The sequence below is a fragment of the Pleurodeles waltl genome, chromosome 4_2, assembly GCF_031143425.1.
Source record: "Pleurodeles waltl isolate 20211129_DDA chromosome 4_2, aPleWal1.hap1.20221129, whole genome shotgun sequence".
Lineage (NCBI taxonomy): Eukaryota > Metazoa > Chordata > Amphibia > Caudata > Salamandridae > Pleurodeles > Pleurodeles waltl.
In genome coordinates this window covers 679,992,788-680,015,219 of record NC_090443.1, presented here as the reverse complement: position 1 = coordinate 680,015,219, position 22,432 = coordinate 679,992,788, and the positions used below count along the sequence as shown (strand labels likewise).

Sequence of the window (22,432 nt, the reverse complement as noted above, 5' to 3'; positions counted from 1 at the left end):
GAAAGGCCATTGTTGCTCCTTTCTTTCTAGTGGAGTGTGCCCTTGGTGTAATGGGTAAGTGTATTTTAGGTTTGAGGTAACAGGTCTGAATGCATTTGACTATCCATCTGGCTATGCCCTGTTTGGATGCAGGGTTACCAGCATGGGGTTTTGGAAAGTAACAAACATTTGCTTAGTTTTACAAAATGATTTTGTTCTATGTAATACATTAACGCTCTTTTTATGTTTAATGTATGCAGTGCTCTTTCTGCTACTGAGTCTGGTTGTGGGAAGAAGATTGGGAGCTCTACTGTTTGGTTTAGATGAAACAGTGAAATTACTTTTGGATTCGTATGGAGAACCACTTTATGTTTGTGTATTTGTATAAAGGGTTCTTTGATAGTAAACGCCTGTATTTCGCTAACTCTTCGTAGTGAAGCGATAGCTATTAGAAAAGCTACCTTCCAAGTTAAGAATTGGATTCGGCAAGAACGCATGGGTTCAAAAGGTGGGCCCATGAGTTGTGTAAGTACAATATTAAGATTCCACGAGGGTACTGTGGGGTTCTTGGAGGTATGATCCTTTTTAGTCCTTCCATGAATAATAACTGGGATTCTAAAAAGTGACTTTGTATGTTTAATCTGCAGGTAAGCAGAGATTGCAGTGAGATTAATTTTGATGAAAGAAAAAGCAAGATTTACTTTTTGTAGGTGTAGTAAGTAACTCACAATGTTTGTATGGAGGCATCCAACGGTGTGATTTGGTTTGCTTGGCAGTAGAAAACAAACCTTTTCCATTTATTAGCATAACAACGCCTTGTCGGTTTTCTTGCCTGTTTAATGACTTCCATACACTCATTTGAAAGGTTTGGATAGCCACATTCTAAGACTTCAGGAGCCAGATTGCTAGGTTGAGCGATGATGGATTGGGTGTCTGATCTGTTGTTTGTGTTGTGTTAACAGATCTGGTCTGTTTGGGAGTTTGATGTGAGGTACTACTGAGAAGTCCAACAGTGTGGTGTACCACGGTTGGCGAGCCCACGTTGGTGCTATGAGTATTAGTTTGAGTTTGTTTTGACTCAGTTTGTTGACTAGGAAAGGAATGAGTGGGAGAGGGGGAAAAGTGTAAGCAAATATCCCTGACCATCTGATCCATAGAGCATTGCCCTTGGACTGAGGGTGTGGGTACCTGGATGCGAAGTTTTGGCATTTTGCGTTTTGTTGCAAACAGATCTATGTCTGGTGTCCCCCAGCGGTAGAAGTAATCTTGTAGAATCTGGGGATGTATTTCCCACTCGTGAGTTTGATGGTGATCTCGACAGATTGTCTGCTAACTGATTGTGAATGCCTGGTATATATTGCGCTATCAGGCGAATGTTGTGAATTGCCCAATGCCAACATTTTTGTGCTAGCAGGCATAGTTGTGACGAGTGTCCCCCCCCACCCACCGTTTGTTTAGATAGTACATTGCTGTCATATTAGTTGTTTTGACAAGAATGTGTTTGTGGACTAGAAGGGGTTGAAAAGCTTTGAGTGCTAGGGAGACAGCTAGTAGTTCTAAGTGATTTACGTGAAGTTGTTTTTGTTGATTGTCCCATTGACCTTGTATATTGTGATTGCTGAGGTGTGCTCCCCAACCAATCATGGAAGTGTCTGTTGTAATAATGGCGTGAGATACTGGGTCTTGAAATGGCCGCCCTTTGTTTAAATTTACACGGTTCCACCATTGAAGCGAAGAGTGTGTTTAGCGGTCTATCAACACTAGATCTTGAAGTTGACCCTGTGCCTACGTCCATTGTTTTGCTAGGCACTGTTGTAAGGGCCGCATGTGTAGCCGTGCGTTTGGGACAATAGCGATGCAGGAGGACATCATGCCTAGTAGTTTCATTACAAACCTGACTGTGTACTGTTGGTTTGGTTGTATGCTTGACACTATATTTTGAAACGATTGAACTCTTTGTGGGCTTGGAGTGGCAATTGCTCTTTGCGTGTTGAGTGTGGCTCCCAAGTATTGTTGTATTTAGGATGGTTGCAAGTGAGATTTTTGGTAATTTATAGAAAACCCTAGTTTGTGTAGAGTATCTATTACATATTGCGTGTGACTTTGACACCAGTGTTAGTGTTGGCTTTTATTAGCCAATCGTCGAGATATGGGAATACGTGCATGTGATGTCCCTTATATGAGCTGCTGCTACTACAGCGAGGCATTTTGTAAATACTCTGGGCGCTGTTGTTATCCCGAAGGGCAATACTTTGAATTGGTATTCTTTGCCTTCTATGACGAATCTGAGGTATTTCCTGTGAGATGGATGGATGGGTATGTGGAAATACACATCCTTTAAATCCAGTGTTGCCATGTATTCTTCCTGTTTTAGCAAGGGAACTACGTCTTGTAGTGTGACCATGTGGAAATTATCTGACTTGATGAAGAGGTTTAACGTCCTGAGATCTAAAATTGGTTGTAGTGTTTTGTCTTTTTTGGGAATAAGGAAATATAGGGAGTAAATCCCTGTTCCTTTTTGATGGTGTGGTACAAGTTCTATGGCTTGTTTTGTTAATAGTGCTTGCACCTCTATTTGTAGTAGGTCTAGATGTTGTGCTGACAGTTTGTGTGTCCTTGGGGGAACATCTGGAGGGAAATGTGTGAACTCTATGCAATAACCATGTTCGATAATTGATAGAACCCATGTGTCCGTGGTTATGTCTGAGCAATGTTTGTGGTATTTTGTTAATCTTCCCCCCACTGGTGATGTGTGTTGGGGAAGTGTGACATTGAAGTCACTGCTTGTTACTGGGGGTCTGCTTGACAGGCTGAAATGTTCCCCTTGCTCTTGGGTATTGTCCCCTGAATGACCCACAAAACCCCCCTCTCTGGTATTGTGACTGGTAGGTGGGTTTTGTTTGGGAGGTGGATGGCTCTGAGGGTTGCTGTCTAAATCCTCCCCTAAATTGTGGCTTCCTAAATGTTCCCCTATACTGGGAAGAGTAGAGCGCGCCCATGGCTTTGGCAGTGTCTGTGTCCTTCTTCATTTTTCGTATTGCAGTGTCCACCTCCGGCCCAAACAGTTGCTGCTGGTTGAACGGCATGTTTAACACCGCTTGCTGTATTTCTGGTTTGAAACCAGAACTGCGAAGCCATGCATGCCTCCTGATGGTAACTGCTGTGTTTACAGTTCTTGCTGCTGTATCGGCAGAGTCCAGTGCAGAACGGATTTGGTTGTTGGAAATGGCCTGTCCCTCCTCCACCACCTGTTGAGCCCGTTTTTGATGTTCTTTTGGTAAATGCTGAATAATATCATGCATTTCGACCCAATGGGCTCGGTCGTAACGGGCGAGGAGTGCCTGTGAATTGGCGATACGCCACTGGTTGGCCACTTGCGATGCCACTCTTTTCCCCACCCCGTCAAATTTACAGCTTTCTTTATCAGGGGGTGGCGCATCCCCTGACAATTGTGAATTTGCCCGCTTTCTTGCGGCTCCCACTACAACAGAGTCCGGAGGGAGCTGCTGTGTAATGAACACAGGGTCCGATGGGGGAGGTTTATATTTTTTTCTCCACCCGCGGTGTAATTGCCCTTCCCTTGACCGGTTCTTGGAAGACCAGTTGTGTATGCTTAAGCATGCCTGGTAACATTGGCAGCCTTTGATATGACGCATGCGTGGACGCCAGTGTATTGAAAAGAAAGTCATCCTCCACTGGTTCTGAGTGCATAGTGACATTATGAAATTTCGCAGGCCTGGCTAGTACTTGCGTGTAGGATGTGCTACCCTCTGGAGGAGATGGCTTTGAAGGATAACACTCAGGACTGTTGTCTGAAACTGGTGGGTCGTAGAGGTCCCAGGGATCTGCATTGTCCTGCGTCTGCACAGTATGTGTGGGTGACTGTGCAGTTGGTGTGCCGACTGGTGACCTTGTCCCTTGTGGCGAGTGTGGTGGCGACATCTCTGGTGTGAAATGTAGAATTGGTGACCTTTCTCTAACCACCTTTGCTCTTGGCTGCTCAGTTTCAGTCTCTGCGTGAAAAGCCAATTTCCTTTTAAACTTGAGCGGAGGGATGGTTTGAAGGTTTCCAGTGTCTTTCTGGATATGTAACCTTGGTTGAGTTTGGTCAAGCTCCTCCACATCCAGCTCCTGCTCAAACCTGTGCCTCTCTTTAAGTTGTTGGGAGAGCCATGTTCTTCTGTAGAAGAAGCCTTTTTTGGCTCCGAAGCTGTTTTTTTCGGTACCGAAACACCCATGGTTTAAAGTTGGTCTCGGCTCCGAGAGGCTCTTTTGAGGCTTCCCGATTCGAACAATTGATATCGAGTCTTTTCGATGCCGGTTTCTCGACCCGAGTCGGAAGACTTCGGCACGGACTTGGCCTTTTTCGGTGCCGAAGAGGTTACTTAGTCACCGCTTTTCTTGTGGGTCGAGCCATCGCCCTCCGGCAGTGGCGTCCCAGAGGCCTTCTGTTTTTTCTACTGACTTTGGGGCTGGGTCGGGGCAGGCGTACTCACTTTTTGTCCTGCCGTCGGTGGTCGGTCTCCGTCAGAGTCGTCCGATTCCGAACCCTGGATCGAGATGGCCATCTCTTCCTCCTCGACGTCGAAGTGTTGATTTCAACGCCATCTGTAAGCTCCTTGCTCGTCGATCTCTCAAGGTCTTCCTCAACCGAAAAGCTCTGCAGGCCTCACAAGTATCCTCTCTGTGTTCCGGTGACAAACACAGATTACAGACCCGATGATGGGTCTGTATAAGGATACTTGGCGTGGCAAGTCGGACAGAAACGGAAGGGGGTCCGGTCCGGTCCAAGAGTCTTCGACGACGGGTGTGGTTGGGTCGACAAGGCCTCGGTTGGGTGCGGAAGCCCCAAAGGGCCGCCGAAGCGTTGTTTCGTTGGTGCCGATGTATCTATAGAAAACCGGTCCCGAACACAACAATACCGACGTATTTTCGATGATTTCTTAAACTTTCCCAGTTCGAATCACGGAGCGAAGAGGAACACATCCGAACCTGATGGCGGAAAGAAAACAATCTAAGATGGAGTCGATGCCCATGCGCAATGGAGCAGAAAGGGAGGAGTCACTCGGACCCGTGACTCGAAAAGACTTCTTCGAAGAAAAACAACTTGTAACACGAGCCCAACACTAGATGGCAGGAACAGTGTGTGTATATATATATATATATATATATATATATACACATACATACATATATATACACACACATACATACACACATACATTTTTTTTTTTACATTTACTTACCTCGTCGCTGCGCTGCTTCCGCGTCGTTGCACTCTAGGCACAGGCTCCCAGCCTGCCCTGCGCCAATCATGACGCTGCTCAAAGCAGCGTCATGATTGGCTGGAGCGCCCAAGCTGGGTGCTCCAGCGCAGACTGGGAGCCTGTGCAGGCTCTCTCCAACTCGGCACCACAGTACCGGGTTGGAGGGAGCCCAGGTACGCATGATTGTTTGGCCGGCCTGAGACAGCCGGCCAAACATACATGCGTACTGAGGGGAGTGCTCTGTGCACTGCCCTCCATGCTCATCAACCCCATGGCCCTGCCCCGTTAGAAGCAAAACAACAATAAACAGTGTTTATTGTTGTTTTTTTTCTAAAGGTTACAGCGCCTGTTGGCTGGGGGGTGAATTAGGGGGGTGACGCTCCACCACCCTGACGGAGGAGCCATCTCTGGTGATCTGTATTACTTACTTCTGCTTCTCTGTTTTCTTTGATATTTCATAGCTCCAAAGAAAATTAAAACGGAAATACAATGAACAAGTACACTTTCTGAGCCACCACTACGACTTTTACAAACCAGCTCTCCTCCAAATACCTAACACAACATTAAAATCACCTCACGACTTGAATGGCATCAGCACATACGAAAAGAGAAACAATCATTGGCAATGCCAATACGTCTGGCTCAGTGCTTGAAATGGAAAAATGAAAGTGCCGGTACTCTGTATCAGAGTACCTGCTTGTTTCTAAGAAGTGCCGGTACTCTCCAATTGAAAGTATTACGTTTTTCTTGAGATGTGCCGGTACTATCTCTCTCAAAATAAAAAAGTGCCGGTACTCAGTACCGGACAGTACCGGCCCATTTAAAGCACTGGTCTGGCTAGAATGTTGTATGGCAAAGTAAAGAGTAAATAGCATGGGAATGAATATGCATGTGTGAAAGAAAATAACTGTAGGCCAATAATGTGAAGGTTAAAAGGTCGGATGACAGTTGCAGTGTCAAGCCAGACCTAAAAATCCAGGTAAGTTAATGACTGCCCTCCTCCCATCTGTGCTCCTGCCAGAGAAAAACGACATAAATTATGTTATCTAAAAGACTTTAATTGTACTCAATTGTCATGTACGTGCACCTGAAAGTTTAATCTCAAGCTGCAGGATAAGCAAACAAAATGTGCACAGCTGTGTGTGCACGGCAAGCACTTCTTTTCCAGGAAGCACACAACTTTTCCCCAAACAAAACATGTACTCCTGTCTCCCAACATGTAGGCAGAGCCAAAGCCCCTCTCTAGTAAAGCTGACATAATTGTCTGGCGACAGCTGCGCTGTCAAGCCAGACCATAAAAAACCTGAACAGAATAAATGTCTATTACATAAATGTGAGGATTGTGCACACTTTATTACTAGGGTTTTCAACACGTCTTTCATAACTGCAGTGTGCATTTAACTAAAAGTAACACAGATCACAGTGCTGCTAAAAAAAAAGTAGAAAATACAAATTATCACGATAGAGAAACCATCTAGCGATTGTTTACCGTTCAGATGCAGCGCAAGCAGACTCTTAGGTAAAGATGCTACCGTGCAATTGAATTGCTGGTTCCCACAGAAACTACAGAGACTGCCTGATTTCGGACGAAGCAAAGGCACCCAATCCATGATATAGTATAGGTGAAAGACTGCTTATGTCAACAAGATGGCAAAACAGAAAGGACCATCACGTAAGCACTTGACCCATTAGGATGTTCCTGATCCCCTGAACTAAAACATCTTTCTAGGGAACGCCTTTGAAGATGAACAGGTCTTTAATAGATGCACAAATTCACACATATAAATATACAACAATCTGGTGCCAGTCATTATTCAAGAGGTATTCAAGTGAGCTGGGAGACACCAGCAGTAAAGAGCCAAATTTAGAAGAAAGCGGATGGGTTTCATTCCCAATGTAACACGCACGGCCACAAAGTTAGCGGTATCACTCTCCACAAAGGACTATCCTTCTAGACGAGCTTTCCAGTGGTTCGCAGTGACCTTGGAAGCAAGTTTCCTAGGCGCTCCTTAAGTTGTATATCCCGTTTAAAAAAAAAAAAAAAACGCGATTAAAGGTACTTTGCGACTCCTTGTTGATCCACCCACTCGTGATGAAGACCCCCGTACTAGATGTTTCATAGTAACCATGACTTTCCAGGGTCGAATTTTCCACGATTGATTTAAAATTGCCTGTCATCAATCCACAGTCCTGGAGGCAGCCAAGAAGAGATAACGTTTTGCTCTGTTCAAACGAGACTTGCAAAACATATTATTCCAGACAGGCTGATTGCATTAGTTTGTTGCATTTACTTTGTGAATCCAAATATGTATAGTCGCATTTTCACTTGATGTACTGTACGAGCACCTTCACTGTGCACCTATGGAGCAGTCTCCATCAGTATTCAAGTAAATATTCTAATCCATAATTGTTTGAATATATGAAACATTGTTAGTTCTACTGCTCCAACAGAACCGATTGTTTTTTGTACCAGTCAAATATTGGCCGGCAGAACACATACACAAAAGTAGACAAACAAACCCCCCCACCACATCACTGTCTTGTGTCCCGGGGCAATTGGCTTTTCTCATCCTTCTACTATCTTTATTTTGTATAATATGTCTGTAACATAATCCTGTGGTGTTTTGGGTTACATTCATTAAACAGTCCATAGGCACCATTATCCCAGACCCATAAAATATTTTGGCAAAACACTGATTTTCTTTACCAGGCAGTAGCCATGTAGCTTTTGTCTACATTTCCTCAGAGGTTGCTTATCACTCTCGGTAAGCTATTTAGTGCAGCAATGGCGTGAGATCGAGGTAAGAGATAGAGAAAAATATCTAGGAAACACTTCAAGATAAGGGGCCGAGACAACAGGAATAGAAAAGAGGCCTGAACCATGAAAATGTAATTTACATTTGCAAAAGCAGTAGGCACTTCATGGGAATCAGGGACACAGGCCAGCAGAGACCAACAGGGCTCAGGTGGTTTATTTTGCAGCAGGTCAGCTGGGCAGATGCAGAGAAGCCCATGCAGCGAGCTGTGTGCCTGTAGCTCACACAGGAAGTCAGACAACTGACTCTTGGAGTCACTCTGGTTAGCCTGGCATAAACGCAAGCAGATCCAGTCTTCCTTCTTAGACAGCTAGGTAGTAGTTCAAGGTAGCAGGCAGTCCGCTTTCTGTGACTTCCACAGGTTAAGTGTGTTCTAGTCAGTGGCTCGGGAGGTCCACCATTACGGTGGGAGGGAGAGAGAGAAGAGAGAAGGGAGGAGGTGTTTGTGTGTGTTTCTGGAAAGTTTCTCCTTCCTCTGTCAAGGCTCCAAACTGTCTGGGGTGACAAATGGCAGGGCAGACCATGTGTCAGGTTTCTTTGTGTGTGCAAGAGGGAAAGCCCTTTGAAGTGTAAGTGGGGCTAGGTATAGCCCCTCCCCAGTCATTCTGCCATTCTGGTCCATCCTATACACACCTAAGCCCCCCTTTGTGTTATTGTCTGGAAGGAATACATAAACTCCAACAGCAGGGCCATTCACAGTCATGCGATCCACAACACTGGCAGAGGACACGCATGGTTAGGACAAGAAAATTCCAACTTTCTAAAAGTGTAATTTTCAGAATTGTCACTTAGAAGTCAACATCCATTAAAAAGGACTTTGAATTACAAATTATTTGAACGCAAACAATATACTTCTAATTGCTCCAAATCCAAAGTTAGCAGTTATTAAATGTAATAAGGTAACTCAGTATTAGGCAAAATGAGAGATATGCCTTGTAACAGTGAAAAACCGCTTCAGGAGCTTTTCAGTACCAGTACATGCAAAACGTACACATGTTCTACCTTTAAAAAAAAAGAAAAAAGGCACCCTGCACTTTGAGCCTTTAAGGCCTACCTTGGGGGTGGCATATGTATTAAAAAAGAAAGGTTTGGTCCTATCAAGAGGTTTATTTTGACAATTTTAAAAGTCTGCAGTGCCATGCCTGGGACATGTTTTAAAAGGCTACTTTAGTTGGTGGCACAATGAGTGCTGCAGGCCCACTAGTAACAAATATTTTACAATACTGGGTACAGGTAGGACGTTTAACTAGGGACTTACAAGTAAGTTAAATATACCAATTAGGTGGTAAAGTGCACAGAGTACTAAAGATAACAAAATCAAATTCAGCAACAGAAGGCAACACATTTGAGGGAATAACATGCCAAGAATGTCAGTAGTAATAATGGGAATGACAATATTGGTTTTCCATTACAAAGCAGCACAAGCCCTAGCAAACCCAATAGTGGCGAGTGGCCATCCTGGATTGTTTATTTTCTATACCAGCGTGATTGCCAAAAGTTATTTACTTTATATAATTACTGAACCTCCAAGACAGCCACAACATTGCACCTAGAGTGTCCTAAGTGTGGGGTGATCTATTCTAATAACTTTCTGATGATTTGTTACCAACATCATTCAGAGTACTATTAAAACTCTTAGTTAAACAAAACAATAAATACGCTCTAGATAATGCAGAACATGTAGACAAATTAGGCAAAGATAATGGTGAAGAGGAACAGATAATAGGGCATTATCAAAAACGACGCCTTTCATCTAGGATGAGTGCTGTACATGATGTTCATCAGAGAATTAAAGCAGTGAGGAAGAGGGAGTGAGGGGGAAAGATTTCGAGGGGAGAAAAAGGAATTACATACAATGCTTAGGGTGTGTGGCTTCTTCCAGTTTACTGTTCTGTTTCTGCTGAAAAGCACACATTCATGATTGCATTATATCTGTCTAGTGTTTTTGTATCCATAGAGACACAAAGTGCTCTTCTGGGTGTTCCAATTGTATTGTGTATATACCTCTTTATACACACGGAGAGGTTGCAGGTGCTCCAAACTGCAATGGAGTCTTGAGAACCTTTAGCAATTCATTGCTGCAAGGATGTTATTTGAGAGTGGCCTTTAAACATGATGGTGTGTGAAGTTTCATAATGAGGTTCATGCACACTATGTTAAATGTTGCGAGGAATGTGAGGATGGATGCACATTCTCTGGGCAGATACTTTACAAGGCAGAAATACCATTGATACAAATCATTAGGGTCCACTTTATATATGGAGTATGGCCAGTATCATTAAAAAAGGCTCAGCCCGGTACAGTTAAACTATTAGGGGATTACTGCATTGAGTCCACCTAGGAGACCATAAATTGACATGGAATATTATATAATTAGTCAACAAAGGAGCATCTTTGGCCCAACCTTTTGACAGAACGTCTATACCAATAAGGGAGTACTATTTGGAATCCACCAAGGTGTGATAGAAGGCCACCTCTGTTTAGTTGCACTGGTAAACAAACCATCAGGGATTTTATGGAGGACAACTACTATGGAAAGGGAACAACCCCAAGGGAGGGACTGTTAAGTTACATGGAACATCCCTAGAAGCGAAGGTCTCCTAGCTTCATGGATACACAGGGTACATGAATAACTCTACCCAGGACTAGGGTCCACATAGAAGCATTAATGTTGTAACTCAAGGTTTGTTCAGCTACATCTCTTGATAAAAAGAACAAGTTTGGGATTGAGTTTGTGGGTTACCACATTTTGGAGAAAGAATGTAAAAACATCCCCCCTTCCATGGTAAAATATAACATGACACATACCTAAAAGAACATAGTCCTCTCCCTACTTGGTTTTGTTATCTACTACAGTATAGATATTTTTCAAGAAGTGAATATAGCAAAAAAAAAAAAATCTATATGATTTGTAATGCCTATTAATAGAAGTGGCCTACAGACTGAACATCTTGGATGGAATGTACTTTTTTTACTTATGGCTTCCTTACTGTGTTAAGGATTAAAGACTGACAGGCTAAAAATAATTTGTAAAGCAACTAAATAATCTCTTCCGGAGCACTCTTCTATAACTCTTAATACAGATGATGCAGTGCGAAAAGAACAAAAGGGACGACCGTTTTACTTACGCATGGACCAATTAGATGTTCTTCTAATTTAATGTTGACCGATTGCTATACTTGCGTGGTTTACATCTTTAGAAGTATTTTAATACCATTTCTTCATTAGAAGTTGTTGCATCAAATGGTGTTTGAAACCTAATTATCCGCAGGTAATCTCCAATGACTGGCATAGGGAACAAGAAAATATAATTCCATAATATAACCTACTATGTAATATGCAACAAAGTCAAGAACACAGACAGGTGCAGATATGTTGACCCTCTACCCTACCTCTGCCAACACGTCAACAAATGAACGAAGAAATTCATGTGAAAGAAAGAAAAGGTGGAGAAAAAAAAATATCTTAAAGTTGTGAAAAGTATAACTGAGACCTGGTCTGTCAGATTAAGTTAGTGAGAAAATAGGGGACTCGTCAGAATAAAGGGTGACCATATTCGTTCAAATTAGTGAGTTGATCCTAAAGACGATAAATAATCCACTCATGTGAGGCTGCAATGACCACGTCTTGCCTTAAATCAGAATGGGAGGGGCTCTCCGATTCCAATGGCGGAGGACAGCAATTGTAGCTACTGACAGTGCTGTATTGACCCACTATTTAGCTTGGTGATCATGGCCAGCCTCATCCAGAGTATTGTGAAGAAAGATCAATGCCTCCGAATGTTGTAAAATCGCGGAAGAGGACTGAGTTGATGGTGGATAAAACTTGTTGCCGTTAGGGCTGCAAAGAGGCAGAAGAAGAAACCAAGTGCAGTACATCCCTAACTGGGTGGTCTAATTTCCAGCACGCTTCTGAAGCCACCAAATTAGCCACCTGTAGTCTGTGTGGGTACCAGTGGCAATCAAGTAGTAGCTTGAAGAAACTGAACTTAAGCCGAGCATCATGTAGGCACTTGTGTATCAAGAATCACAATCCAGTCCACATCGGAATATTCTTTCTGATCCTTCCCTGCCATTTGTCTCGCAGAGATTATTGAAGGGGTTAAGAGTGTTGATTGTTAAGCAGCACAGAGAACAGCCCAGAAATGACCACCTAGTCAGAACTCAATATCCACAAGTAGTCCTGGACTATCGATTTGGGTAAGAATGAATCCCTAGGTTAATTTGGCCCTCTCCAGGCAATGCTTAAGCTGAGTGTAGAACCAATGTTGGCATGCTTCCTACTGAAATTCAGTGTGGAGATCCAAAATAGATTTGAAGATAGCCTCAAATCACAGCTGATAGCTTTTTCGAACTCCATGGCGCGTCCACTCGTTCCACAGAATTGTTTGGCCTTCAATTTGGGTGGCTGTGTTGTGCCAGGTAGGGGCTGTGTCCTGGAGATATGAATGGTACTTCAAAAGGCAGTGCATCGCTTCCAGTGTACGTGTAGTTTCACTGAACAGGATTTGCCTTACCCGCCATTGGTGCGGGAGTGTTATAACAAGTGTTACTTCTCTTGGCACCTTCAAGAAGAGGAAACTCTATTGTCACCCAGTCATGGCGCTCTAGGTCTGTGGAGTTAAAATAAGCCAAGTGAGCCAGGTAGTGTGCTTTGTATTAAACCATAGTCCAGAAGGCGGAGATTTCCAGATTGAGTGGCTGCTTGCAACTTGCAGATAGAGGGTCTCTGTCTTTGGCCATCCTACACAAAATTTTTGATGAGCTTGCAAAGCTTACACAGCTGGCGTGCCAGGATGGAAGTCAGGATCATTCCAAAGGGATCATTCAAATAGGGCGTTATCACTATTTTCACTGTCTGTATGCAGCCCCACAATGATATTTGCAAAGTGACCATTTATTGAAGTCTGTGGCAGTTCTGGTGAGTAGGATGTCCATATTTTCCTGGGCCTCTTGCGCTAAATAATTACTGATGCTGACTCCCTGATACTTGATGGTGGTAGTAGAACATCTTCAGGGAAGACTTTCCAATACCCCCTCTGTGGTTGTTCGGTTGGGAGGCACAGCTTTGTTTTATCTCAGTTTATTCTGTAACCAGCAGATTTGCCAAATGTCATGATAATGGTGAGTACATGAGGGATAGAGGGGTCTGAATTGGTATGCAGAAGAGGATGACATCTGCATACAACAGGAGTTTCACCTCCCCCGCCTCTGTAGCCATAACAGAAATGGCGAGGGACTATGATTTTTGCTACCAATGGCTCCAGCAAGAAAAGGAGGGGGGACAGGGGACAGTCCTGCTGGGTTCCCCGTTCAATTGAAAATGGTTCTGAGTGAAAGCCATTACAGGTGATGGTTGCCGCTGAGGAACAGTACAGAAGTCCTTGTTGTTCAGAAAACGGTCTTTAACTCCAACTCTCTGCAGTACACGAAACAGGTAAGTCCATTTAACCCTGTCAAACACCTTCTCTGCGTCCAGGGAATTCGCCACTTTCTTTAGATGATCATTTGTGGCCTGCGATTTGATGAGTGAAAGAAGGTAGCTTCAACTCCCCCCAGCCACCCACAGCCCCTCGATCCAGACAATCATCGGGACTGAGCTAAGATAGGATTTGGACTTCATTTTCCTCTCTGGGTGGCTTCCATGGCAGCCTGGACTCGTCCCTGTCTCTTTTAGAATGCAAGGAGGGTTCACACTGTTGGTCTTGGACGCACAACAACCTATGAGGAGTTGAAGTCTTATTTCTTATTGCAGGTTTGCCAGAGGTCTACTTTGTCAGTTGGGTTTGCCGGTATTGTCTCCATATGGTGTACAATGAAAGTGTCCAGAAAGTACTCCATAGTTTCAGGGTCAGGAAATGTGTGCGCCTTGCCGTTCACTGTGATCATTACAACAGTATCCAGTAGGACATATCCAATGTCCATGCACTTCAAAATACGTCAAAAGGCCAGCAATTATTCCCTAAGGGGATTGGTTGCATGAAAAAAAAAAACAAAAAAAAAAAACACATCTGAAAAGATGTCAATTCGGTGACCTTTATACTTAAAGGGCTTATTATGGTGAGGTAGTTGAAGATAGTGCGAGACTGTCCATGATGTAGAAGACAGGCAATGAAAGGTATGGGGTTATCGGAGGTGAATTCCCAATATACCCTTAATAGAGGAGCCCTCTGGAACTCAAGTAAGGGTTCACATTTTGTGCATAGGAAGGTCAGCAACCCGGTTGTGAGAAAGAGCTGCAAGTCTGGGTCCTTCCTCTTTCTCTGGCACACTATATATACGGTGATTGAGAACTTCCAAATCAATCATCTTACACTGAAGATTCCACACTTCTGTATACCAGTCAGGCATTCCATGGACTCGTTGTTCCATATCAGTTAGTCAGCCATCGACCTGCTTGAGGTGTGTTTTGAAAGCACTGAGATCTGATCGGAGGCTTTTAATTTCCTTTGCAGTCTCAAGCGTCGCCTGCTCTATATTTGCAATGGACAGTTTAATGTCTTTGAGCTCCAATAAGATTAAGTCTAATGCTCCAGATGCCATTGCACCTCGCTGAGACGACAATGGCAGCTGTTGGTGCCTAGCAACAGTCTCCGAAAATAGGAGCTGGAAAAGCACCTTCGTACACGTATGAAAAAACTAGTGATGGGATGCAGGGGGGACCCTCACTTACAGCGCCTACTGATAGGAAATGTAGCTATTGAAAAAACAACAAGGCAAGGCACTTTTACCGGGTTTCATGAGCTATCCAGGTACAAGGTGCCCAAAGGAAAACCGATGCAGCAGGTGCAGTAAAAGACAACAAGATCAGTCACAGAAGTATGTCAGGCTGGGAGGATGCAAAACGGCAGCACCTGGAGAGAGTGCATTCACCATTATATCCAAAGCAATGCTCCCAATCAAAGATGGCCACCAAGTTGGGCTGTGGCCAACAGGGGTTGGAGAAGGAGTTGTCAGGTGTCTGAGGCAAGCACTTCCAATGAATAGGAGTCCATACAGATAATAAATGCCAGAAGATGGAGAGCGGCAACCGTTGTAATTAGATCGGTTATATATTTGGTGCAGTCCTGGGAGAAACAAGACAGAGGCTCCAAAGGTCTACAAAAGCTGTAATGGCAGACACATCAATGTGCCCAATTCAAAATGACTGCCAAAGTGGGCCCGTAGCCAAAGGGATCGGAGGAGGTAACCAGCAAAATCATAAGGGGTCAGCATTTAGGTATGTGCAGCAGTTCTGGACCCACAGTGAACGCTGTGCCTCTGCTTCAGGGGAACTGCTATCTCGCCAAGTCTCCTCTGGGTGTCACCATGGACCAGTTGGAGAGAAAATGGATAGCTTACCAAGAGCAACAACGATGCTCCGGTCTTGGTGATCAATGGCTCAGGCCAAGGAGTAGGCCGTAAGCGTAGCAGTGTCGGCCCCAGCTGCCAGCACAGTCCTTCCTCCTTGCGCCCAGCTGCCATGGGGTTTAATAGCAAGTGTTGAAGCTTCCTGAGACATTACTGCAGTAGCCCCACCAGACAGCCATTACTGGATCCCTGTAGCTCCAGGAATGAAAAACAGGCCAGATTCAGCAGAGCTCCTTTACCAAGTTTCCATTTTCCTCTGCGCCTCTAATAAGCATTTTAAACAAGGGGGCGATCTTCAGTTTAAAATTTCAGTACAGTTATGGTGTGAAATGATTATAAGAGTTGTCTTTTTCAGTGAAACTGTTATGTAGTGCAGCCATGTTTCCTTGCTCATGCTAACAAAGCCTACAAAGATGTGCCTGTTTAGGGGCTTAGACACACTGCGCTCTCCCACCGAGACATGGAAATTTACAAACAAGCTTGCTTAGCTGAAACTGTGCACAATTTTGATACTCACGATGGTCATCTACTAGTTCTCATAACCTCAGGTTGGCACCTGGCTGTTCTCTTGGGAAGAGTATAAGGCATAATTTATATATTAAGGGAGAGGGTACTCCTTTGCAACAGCAATAGAGTTCCCTCCCAGCCCATATAGTGGTCAGCTGGCCAAATTTAATTTTGGGCAGATCTTAATTATGGCAAAGGTGGGGGCTACTCTGTGGCAAAACTTCTTAGGTGGCTCTGAGGATTATCAACCGTCTGAGAAATGACTACATAACCATCCACACAATTTAGATTGTGGATGTGGTAATTTTTTTTACTGTTTCTTACAGCCAGGTAAACTTTAGCAATACGGAACAGTAAAACTATTATAATGGTGTCACGGTGAGTGGAGCATTACTTTTTTTTTTTCATTTAAAAAAAAAGAAAATCCTGTTTCGGGATTTTCTTTTTGAAGAAAAAAAAAAATGCCTACATGTACGCTTCCCCAATTTAGATGGTCGGACATGTGGTCACTTTTTATTATTTATTACCACCAGGGAAAACCTGGTATTAACTAACAGTAAAACCATCGTACTGCTCCCCTACCTTGAGAGAAGCCTCCCATGGCAAGGGGAGCAGTACTTTTTTTTTCTTTTCAAGAAGAAAATCCAATTTCAAGATTTTCTTTTTGAAAAGAAAAAAAATACTGTTCGCTACAGGGCTGCATCCCTCCGACGCAGCTGTGCAGCAAACAGCAGAAACCACTGCCACTACCGTTACAAATGACCGTGTGCTTGGCGGTCATTTTTAAATTAGCTGGGCAGCCTGCACACCATGGGTCCGCCCACTAATACATTTGGGTCTTAGTTATGTGATCGATACTGAGAACAGTGTAGGTAGAGGGATGTATTTTAGGGACTTACCTTCCCTCTGAGTTCCTAGCTACTATTTTGATGTATGGGAAATCCCACTATTGGTGATCTTTGCGTTTCACAGACTATTAATTTTTGCAATAAACACTTTCCACACAAAGCGACAGCAGGCCCTTAAATATTTTTGTGGTTTGGTGTTTCTGTTTCTATCAGCTGAACAAATAGCAATGTCGTCAGTCATGTCTAGAAAATGCAGCTGTGTTAACGAAAATGCCCAGTGAATCCTAAACAATAACAACAATACCTAATCTGTACTCACAATGCTCAAAGTGCAAGCAACCTGCTTTTTCTCCTCTTTTCTCTTTCTCAGTTCAGTTTCCAATTCAAGCAGTCTCTTTGCAATAGCTTGCTCCCTCAAAGCAGTTTTTTCCTTTTCTGTAGACACCTGAATTACCACAAGAAAAATGAAACCATATTCACTGGTAGGATTATGGTTGTCACATAGGTAGAAATTGCGGCATTCACTGACATTTTTAGATCAGTACAATCAGTAACAGCGCAAACCTTTTCTGCAACAAAACTCTAAGATGTAAAAAGCGATCTAGCCAGGTGAATAACCAAGGATGACAAAACGGTATGCTGCTATTCTTTTTATGGAAATAACATGATGCTTCATTAACAGATTTGATATACGAATGAGCTTTTAAAACTACATATTAAAGAAAGACCAAAGGAGAGAAAATGTATTCAAGTTAGTTTCTAAATCATCATAAATGAATTGCACAATAAATGCATCTTGCCTACAAATGAAAACATTTGGTTTAGGTCTGCCATTACCAAAGACTCACACCCTCGCCATGCACTGCCAATTACCTCACATATTACAGCATTCATGACACCTTCTATTACATCATTGATAATATCACTGCTACATTTGCAGCGAAATTATTGATGAGGAAACTGTGTGTTGTAGAGGAACGAGTTATAGTTACCTTAGGGCACAGTATATAGCTTCTTGAGATAACAACAACTTTAACTTGTGAACTTCTGTGATTCTGTGGGAGTAAAAATCTGAACCCAACTATAATGTCCATGTAACCTTTGTTTTTTCCGTGAATACAGATTCTCTCTCTCTCTCTGTCCCTCTCTCATGTTCAGCTGCAGATTCACATGCTGTGCATACATCTGCCAGCTAGTGTTGGGCTCGGAGTGTTACAAGTTGTTTTTCTTCAAAGAAGTGTTTTCGAGTCACAGGATCGAGTGACTCCTCCTCTTCGGCTCCATTGCGCATGGGCATCGACTCCATGTTATATTGTTTTCCCGCAGAGGGTAAGGTAGGAGTGATAGAGTATAAAGAAAAGAGATGTCCATGCAAATGGAATATATATATGTATGTATGTACAAGTGCTTGTTTAACTTAAACGGATACAGGCTTCCGGGGAGGTGGGAGGGTGCATGTGAATCTGCAGTGGAACAGGCCACAAACAGATGTACACCGGGTAAGTGACATTTTCCATTTCATGGCATGTGTAGCTGCAAATACACATACTGTGCATGATCTAGAAAGCAGTTATTCCTCCCATAAAAGCGGTGGTTAGCCTGTAGGAGCTGAAGTTGTTTGAAATAATGTTCTTAGTACAGCTTGACCCACTGTGGCTTGCTGCGCTGCTAAAACATCTACACAATAATGTTTAGTAAATGTATGTGGTGTTGACCAAGTAGCTGCTTTAACATATTTTTGCCATTGGTATATTTCCGAAGGTGGTCATTGTAGCCCCTTGTTTCCTTGTGGAATGTTCTTTAGGTGCAACTAAGAGTTGTCTTTTAGCTTTAAGGTAACATGTTTGGATGCATTTTACTATCCATCTTGCTAAATCTTGTTTTGAAATGGGGTTACGAGTATGAGGTTTTTGAAAAGCTACAAATAGCAGTTTAGTTTTCCTGAATGGTTTTGTTGTATCTATGTAGTACATTAGAGCTCTTTTAATATCTAATGCATGTAGAGCTCTTTCTGCACAGAATATGGCTGTGGGAAGAAGACTGGTAGTTCCACTGTTTGATTGATATCAAAAAGGTGACACTAAAATTTAGTTTTAGTTCGTAGTACAACTTTATGTTTATGTACTTGTATGAACAGTTCTTCAATTGTAAAAGCTTGAATTTCACTAACTCTTCACAATGATGTAATTGTGACTAGGAAGGCAACTTTCCATGTTAAGAATTGCATTTGACATGAGTGCATAGGTTCAAATGGTGGGACGATAAGTCACGCAAGCACTGTTTAGATTCCACGAAGGCACTGGAGGTGTTCTAGGTGGGATGATGCGTTTTAAACCTTCCATGAAGGCTTTGATAACAGGAACTCTAAAAGAGCTGTGCTGTACATTTTGCAAATATGCTGACATTTCAGCGAGATGTATTTTTATGGAAGAAAAATCTACATTTGATTTTTGTAAATGAAGCAAATAGCATACATTATCTTGTATTGATGCTGAAAGAGGGGCAATTTGTTTAGATTGGCAGTAATATACAAATCTTTTCCATTTGTTGGCATAGAACTGCCTGGTAGTGGGTTTTCTTGCATGCTTAATTACTTCCATACATTCAGTTGGTAGTTGTAGATACCCAAATTCTATGGCCTCAGGAGCCAAACTGCTAGATTGAGTGTGTTGGGATTTGGGTGCCTGATCTGCCCTTTGTTTTGTGTCAACAGATCTGGTATGTTTGGGAGTGAGGTACTACTGACAGGTCTAATAGTGTTGTGTACCATGGTGCTATGAGTATCAGATTGTTTTGATGCAGTTTGTTGACTAGAAATGGAATGAGTGGGAGAGGGGAAAAGAGTAAGCAAATATCCCTGACCAATTGATCCATATAGCATTGCCTTTGGATAGGGATTGTGGGTATCTGGATGCGAAGTTTTGGCATTTTGCGTTTTCGCTGGTGGCGAACAGTTGTAGGTCTGGTATTTCCCCATTGAAGAAAGTATTTTTGAAGTACTTGAGGGTGAATCTCCCACTTGTGTGTCTGTTGATGATTTCTGCTGAGAACATCTGCTAATTCTTTGTGTATCCCTGGAATGTACTGTGCTACCAAGTGAATTTGGTTGTGTATTGCCAATTTCCAAATTTTTTGAGTTAGGAGGGCGAGCTGGGACAAATGTGTCCCTCCTTGTTTGTTTAGATAATACATGGTGGTCATGTTGTCTGTTTTGATCAAGACATTTTTGTGAATCAGGAGAGGCTGAAAAGCTTCGAGTGCTAGGAAGACAGCTAACATCTCTAAGTGATTTATATGTAGCTGTTTGTGTTGGGCATCCCATTGTCCTTGAATGTTGTGATTGTTGAGGGGTGAGCTCCCAGCCAATCATTGATGCATCTGTTGTAAGTATGGTCTGAGGCACAGGGTCTTGAAATGGCCGCCCCTTGTTTAGATTTGTGGACTTCCACCACTGAAGGGACATGTATGTTTGGTGGTCTATCAACACTAGATCTTGAAGTTGACCCTGTGCTTGTGACCATTGTTGTGCAAGGCACTGTTGCAAGGGCCGCATGTTTAGTCTTGCATGTGGAGCAATTGCAATACAGGATGCCATCATGCCCAATATCACAAATTTGACAGTGTACTGTTGACCTGTCTGTATTTGTGCCAATATATTATGAAATGCTTGTATTCTTTGCGTATTTGGACTTGCAAGCCAATTTAGGAATTAGTATTGCCCCTAAATACTGTTGAATTTGCGCAGCTCGTAGTTGTGACTTTTGGTAGTTTATGGAGAACCCTACGGTGTGCAGGGTTTGCATTACATAATGCACATGGTTTTGACACTGTGTATGACTGTTTGATTTTATTAGCCAATCATCTAGTTATGGAAAGACATGAATGTGTTGTCTTCTTAGGTAGGCTGCGACCACCGCCAGGCATTTTGTGAATACTCTCGGAGCTGTTGTTATTCCGAAGGGTAACACTTTGAACTGATAATGCTTTCCTTGAATGACAAACCGGAGATATTTTCTGTGCGCAGGATGGATGTTATGTGAAAATATGCATCTTTGAGATCTAATGTTGCCATGAAATCATGTTGCTGAAGTAGTGGGATAAAATCCTGTAGTGTCACCATGTGAAAGTGTTCTGACAGGATGTAAAGATTGAGGGTTCTGAGATCTAATATTGGCCTTAAGTTTCCATCCTTTTTGGGAATGAGGAAATACAGTGAGTAAACGCTTGTTCCTATTTGATTTTGTGGCACAGCTTCTATTGCTTGTTTGAGTACTAAAGATTTGACTTCTTCCTACAACAGAGTGATATGGTCTGTGGATAGCCTGTGTGGTTTTGGTGGAATGTTTGGTGGAGTTTGTTTCAATTCTAGGCAATAGCCATTGCGGATAATTGATAATTCCCAGCTGTCTGTGGTAATGTTTAGCCAACTGTTGTGGAACTTTTGCAGTCTTCCCCCCACAGGGGAGGTGTGAATTGGGAAGGAATGGCACAAGTCACTGCTTATTTTGTTGTGAGGCTTGTTTTGATGTTTAATATTTTCCCCTGCCTCTGGGGTAGTGGCCTCTATAAGTGGTTTTGAAACCACCTTGTTGGTATTGAGGTTGGTAGGACGACTTTGGCTGTGAGGTGGATGCCTCAGCAGTTTGGGCTCTAAATCCACCTCTAAGTTGGGGTTTACGAAAGGATCACCTGTATTGTGTGGTATACAGTGCACCCATGGCTTTTGCGTTGTCTGAATCCTTTTTTATCTTTTCAATTGCAGTGTCACAACCTCTGTGCCAAAAAGTTGTCTTTGGTTGAATGGCATATTGAGCACTGCCTGTTGGATTTCAGGCTTGAATCCTGAAGACCTAAGCCATGCATGTCTCCTTATGGTTACAGCAGTGTTGTTGGTTCCGGCTGCTGTATCTGCAGAGTCTAGGGCTGACCTGGTCTGATTATTAGTGATGGCTTGCCCCCTCCTCTACTATCTGTTGTGCCCTTTTTTGCTGTTCCTTGGGGAGATGTTGGATTATATCTCTCATCTCGTCCCAACGGGTCCTATCATATCTAGCCAACAATGCCGGAGAGTTGGCTATTCTCCACTGGTTGGCTGCCTGAGATGACACCCTTTTCCCCGCAGCATCAAACTTCCTACTCTCTTTGTCTGGTGGGGGAGCATCACCTGACGACTGCAAACTTGCTCTCTTCCTGGAAGCGCTTACAACTACTGAATCTGGAGGTAGCTGTTGGGTAATATAGACAGGATCGGAAGGAGGTGGCTTATATTTTTGTTCCACTCTAGGAGTAATTATCCTTGCTTTTACAGGCTCTTTAAATATCTGGTCAGTATGTTTTAGCATTCCAGGGAGCATAGGAAGCGACTGATATGTTGCATGCGTGGAGAAGAGTTTATTAAATAGGAAATCATCCTCTACTGGCTCAGTATGCATGGTGACATTATGATATGTTGCCGCCCTAGCGACCTGGTGGTGAAGGCTTAGGGGGATAGCAATCTGGGTTATTATCTGGAATGGGGTCTGGATCATAAAGATCCCATGGATCCACATTGTCCTGCTGCGAATCAAATGAGTGTGAAGGTGATTGCATAGGTGTAGGACTGGTAGGAGGAGAGATATGTAAATGTGGAGAGTGAGGAGGAGACTGAGGAGGAGAAAACAGAGGAG

The 22,432-nt window shown here is 43.1% G+C and overlaps 1 protein-coding gene across 4 annotated transcripts in view; it reads right to left on the bottom strand.

Annotated features, from left to right (window-relative positions):
- The window catches only part of ODF2L (outer dense fiber of sperm tails 2 like), a 248,638-nt gene that overhangs the window by 36,875 nt on the left and 189,331 nt on the right, over window positions 1-22,432 (bottom strand). For all 4 annotated transcript variants that reach the window (XM_069232260.1, XM_069232263.1, XM_069232261.1 and 1 more), the window contains one exon: window positions 17,086-17,211. In XM_069232260.1, coding sequence (XP_069088361.1) covers window positions 17,086-17,211 — 126 coding nt within the window. The remainder of the gene's footprint in view (window positions 1-17,085; window positions 17,212-22,432) is intronic.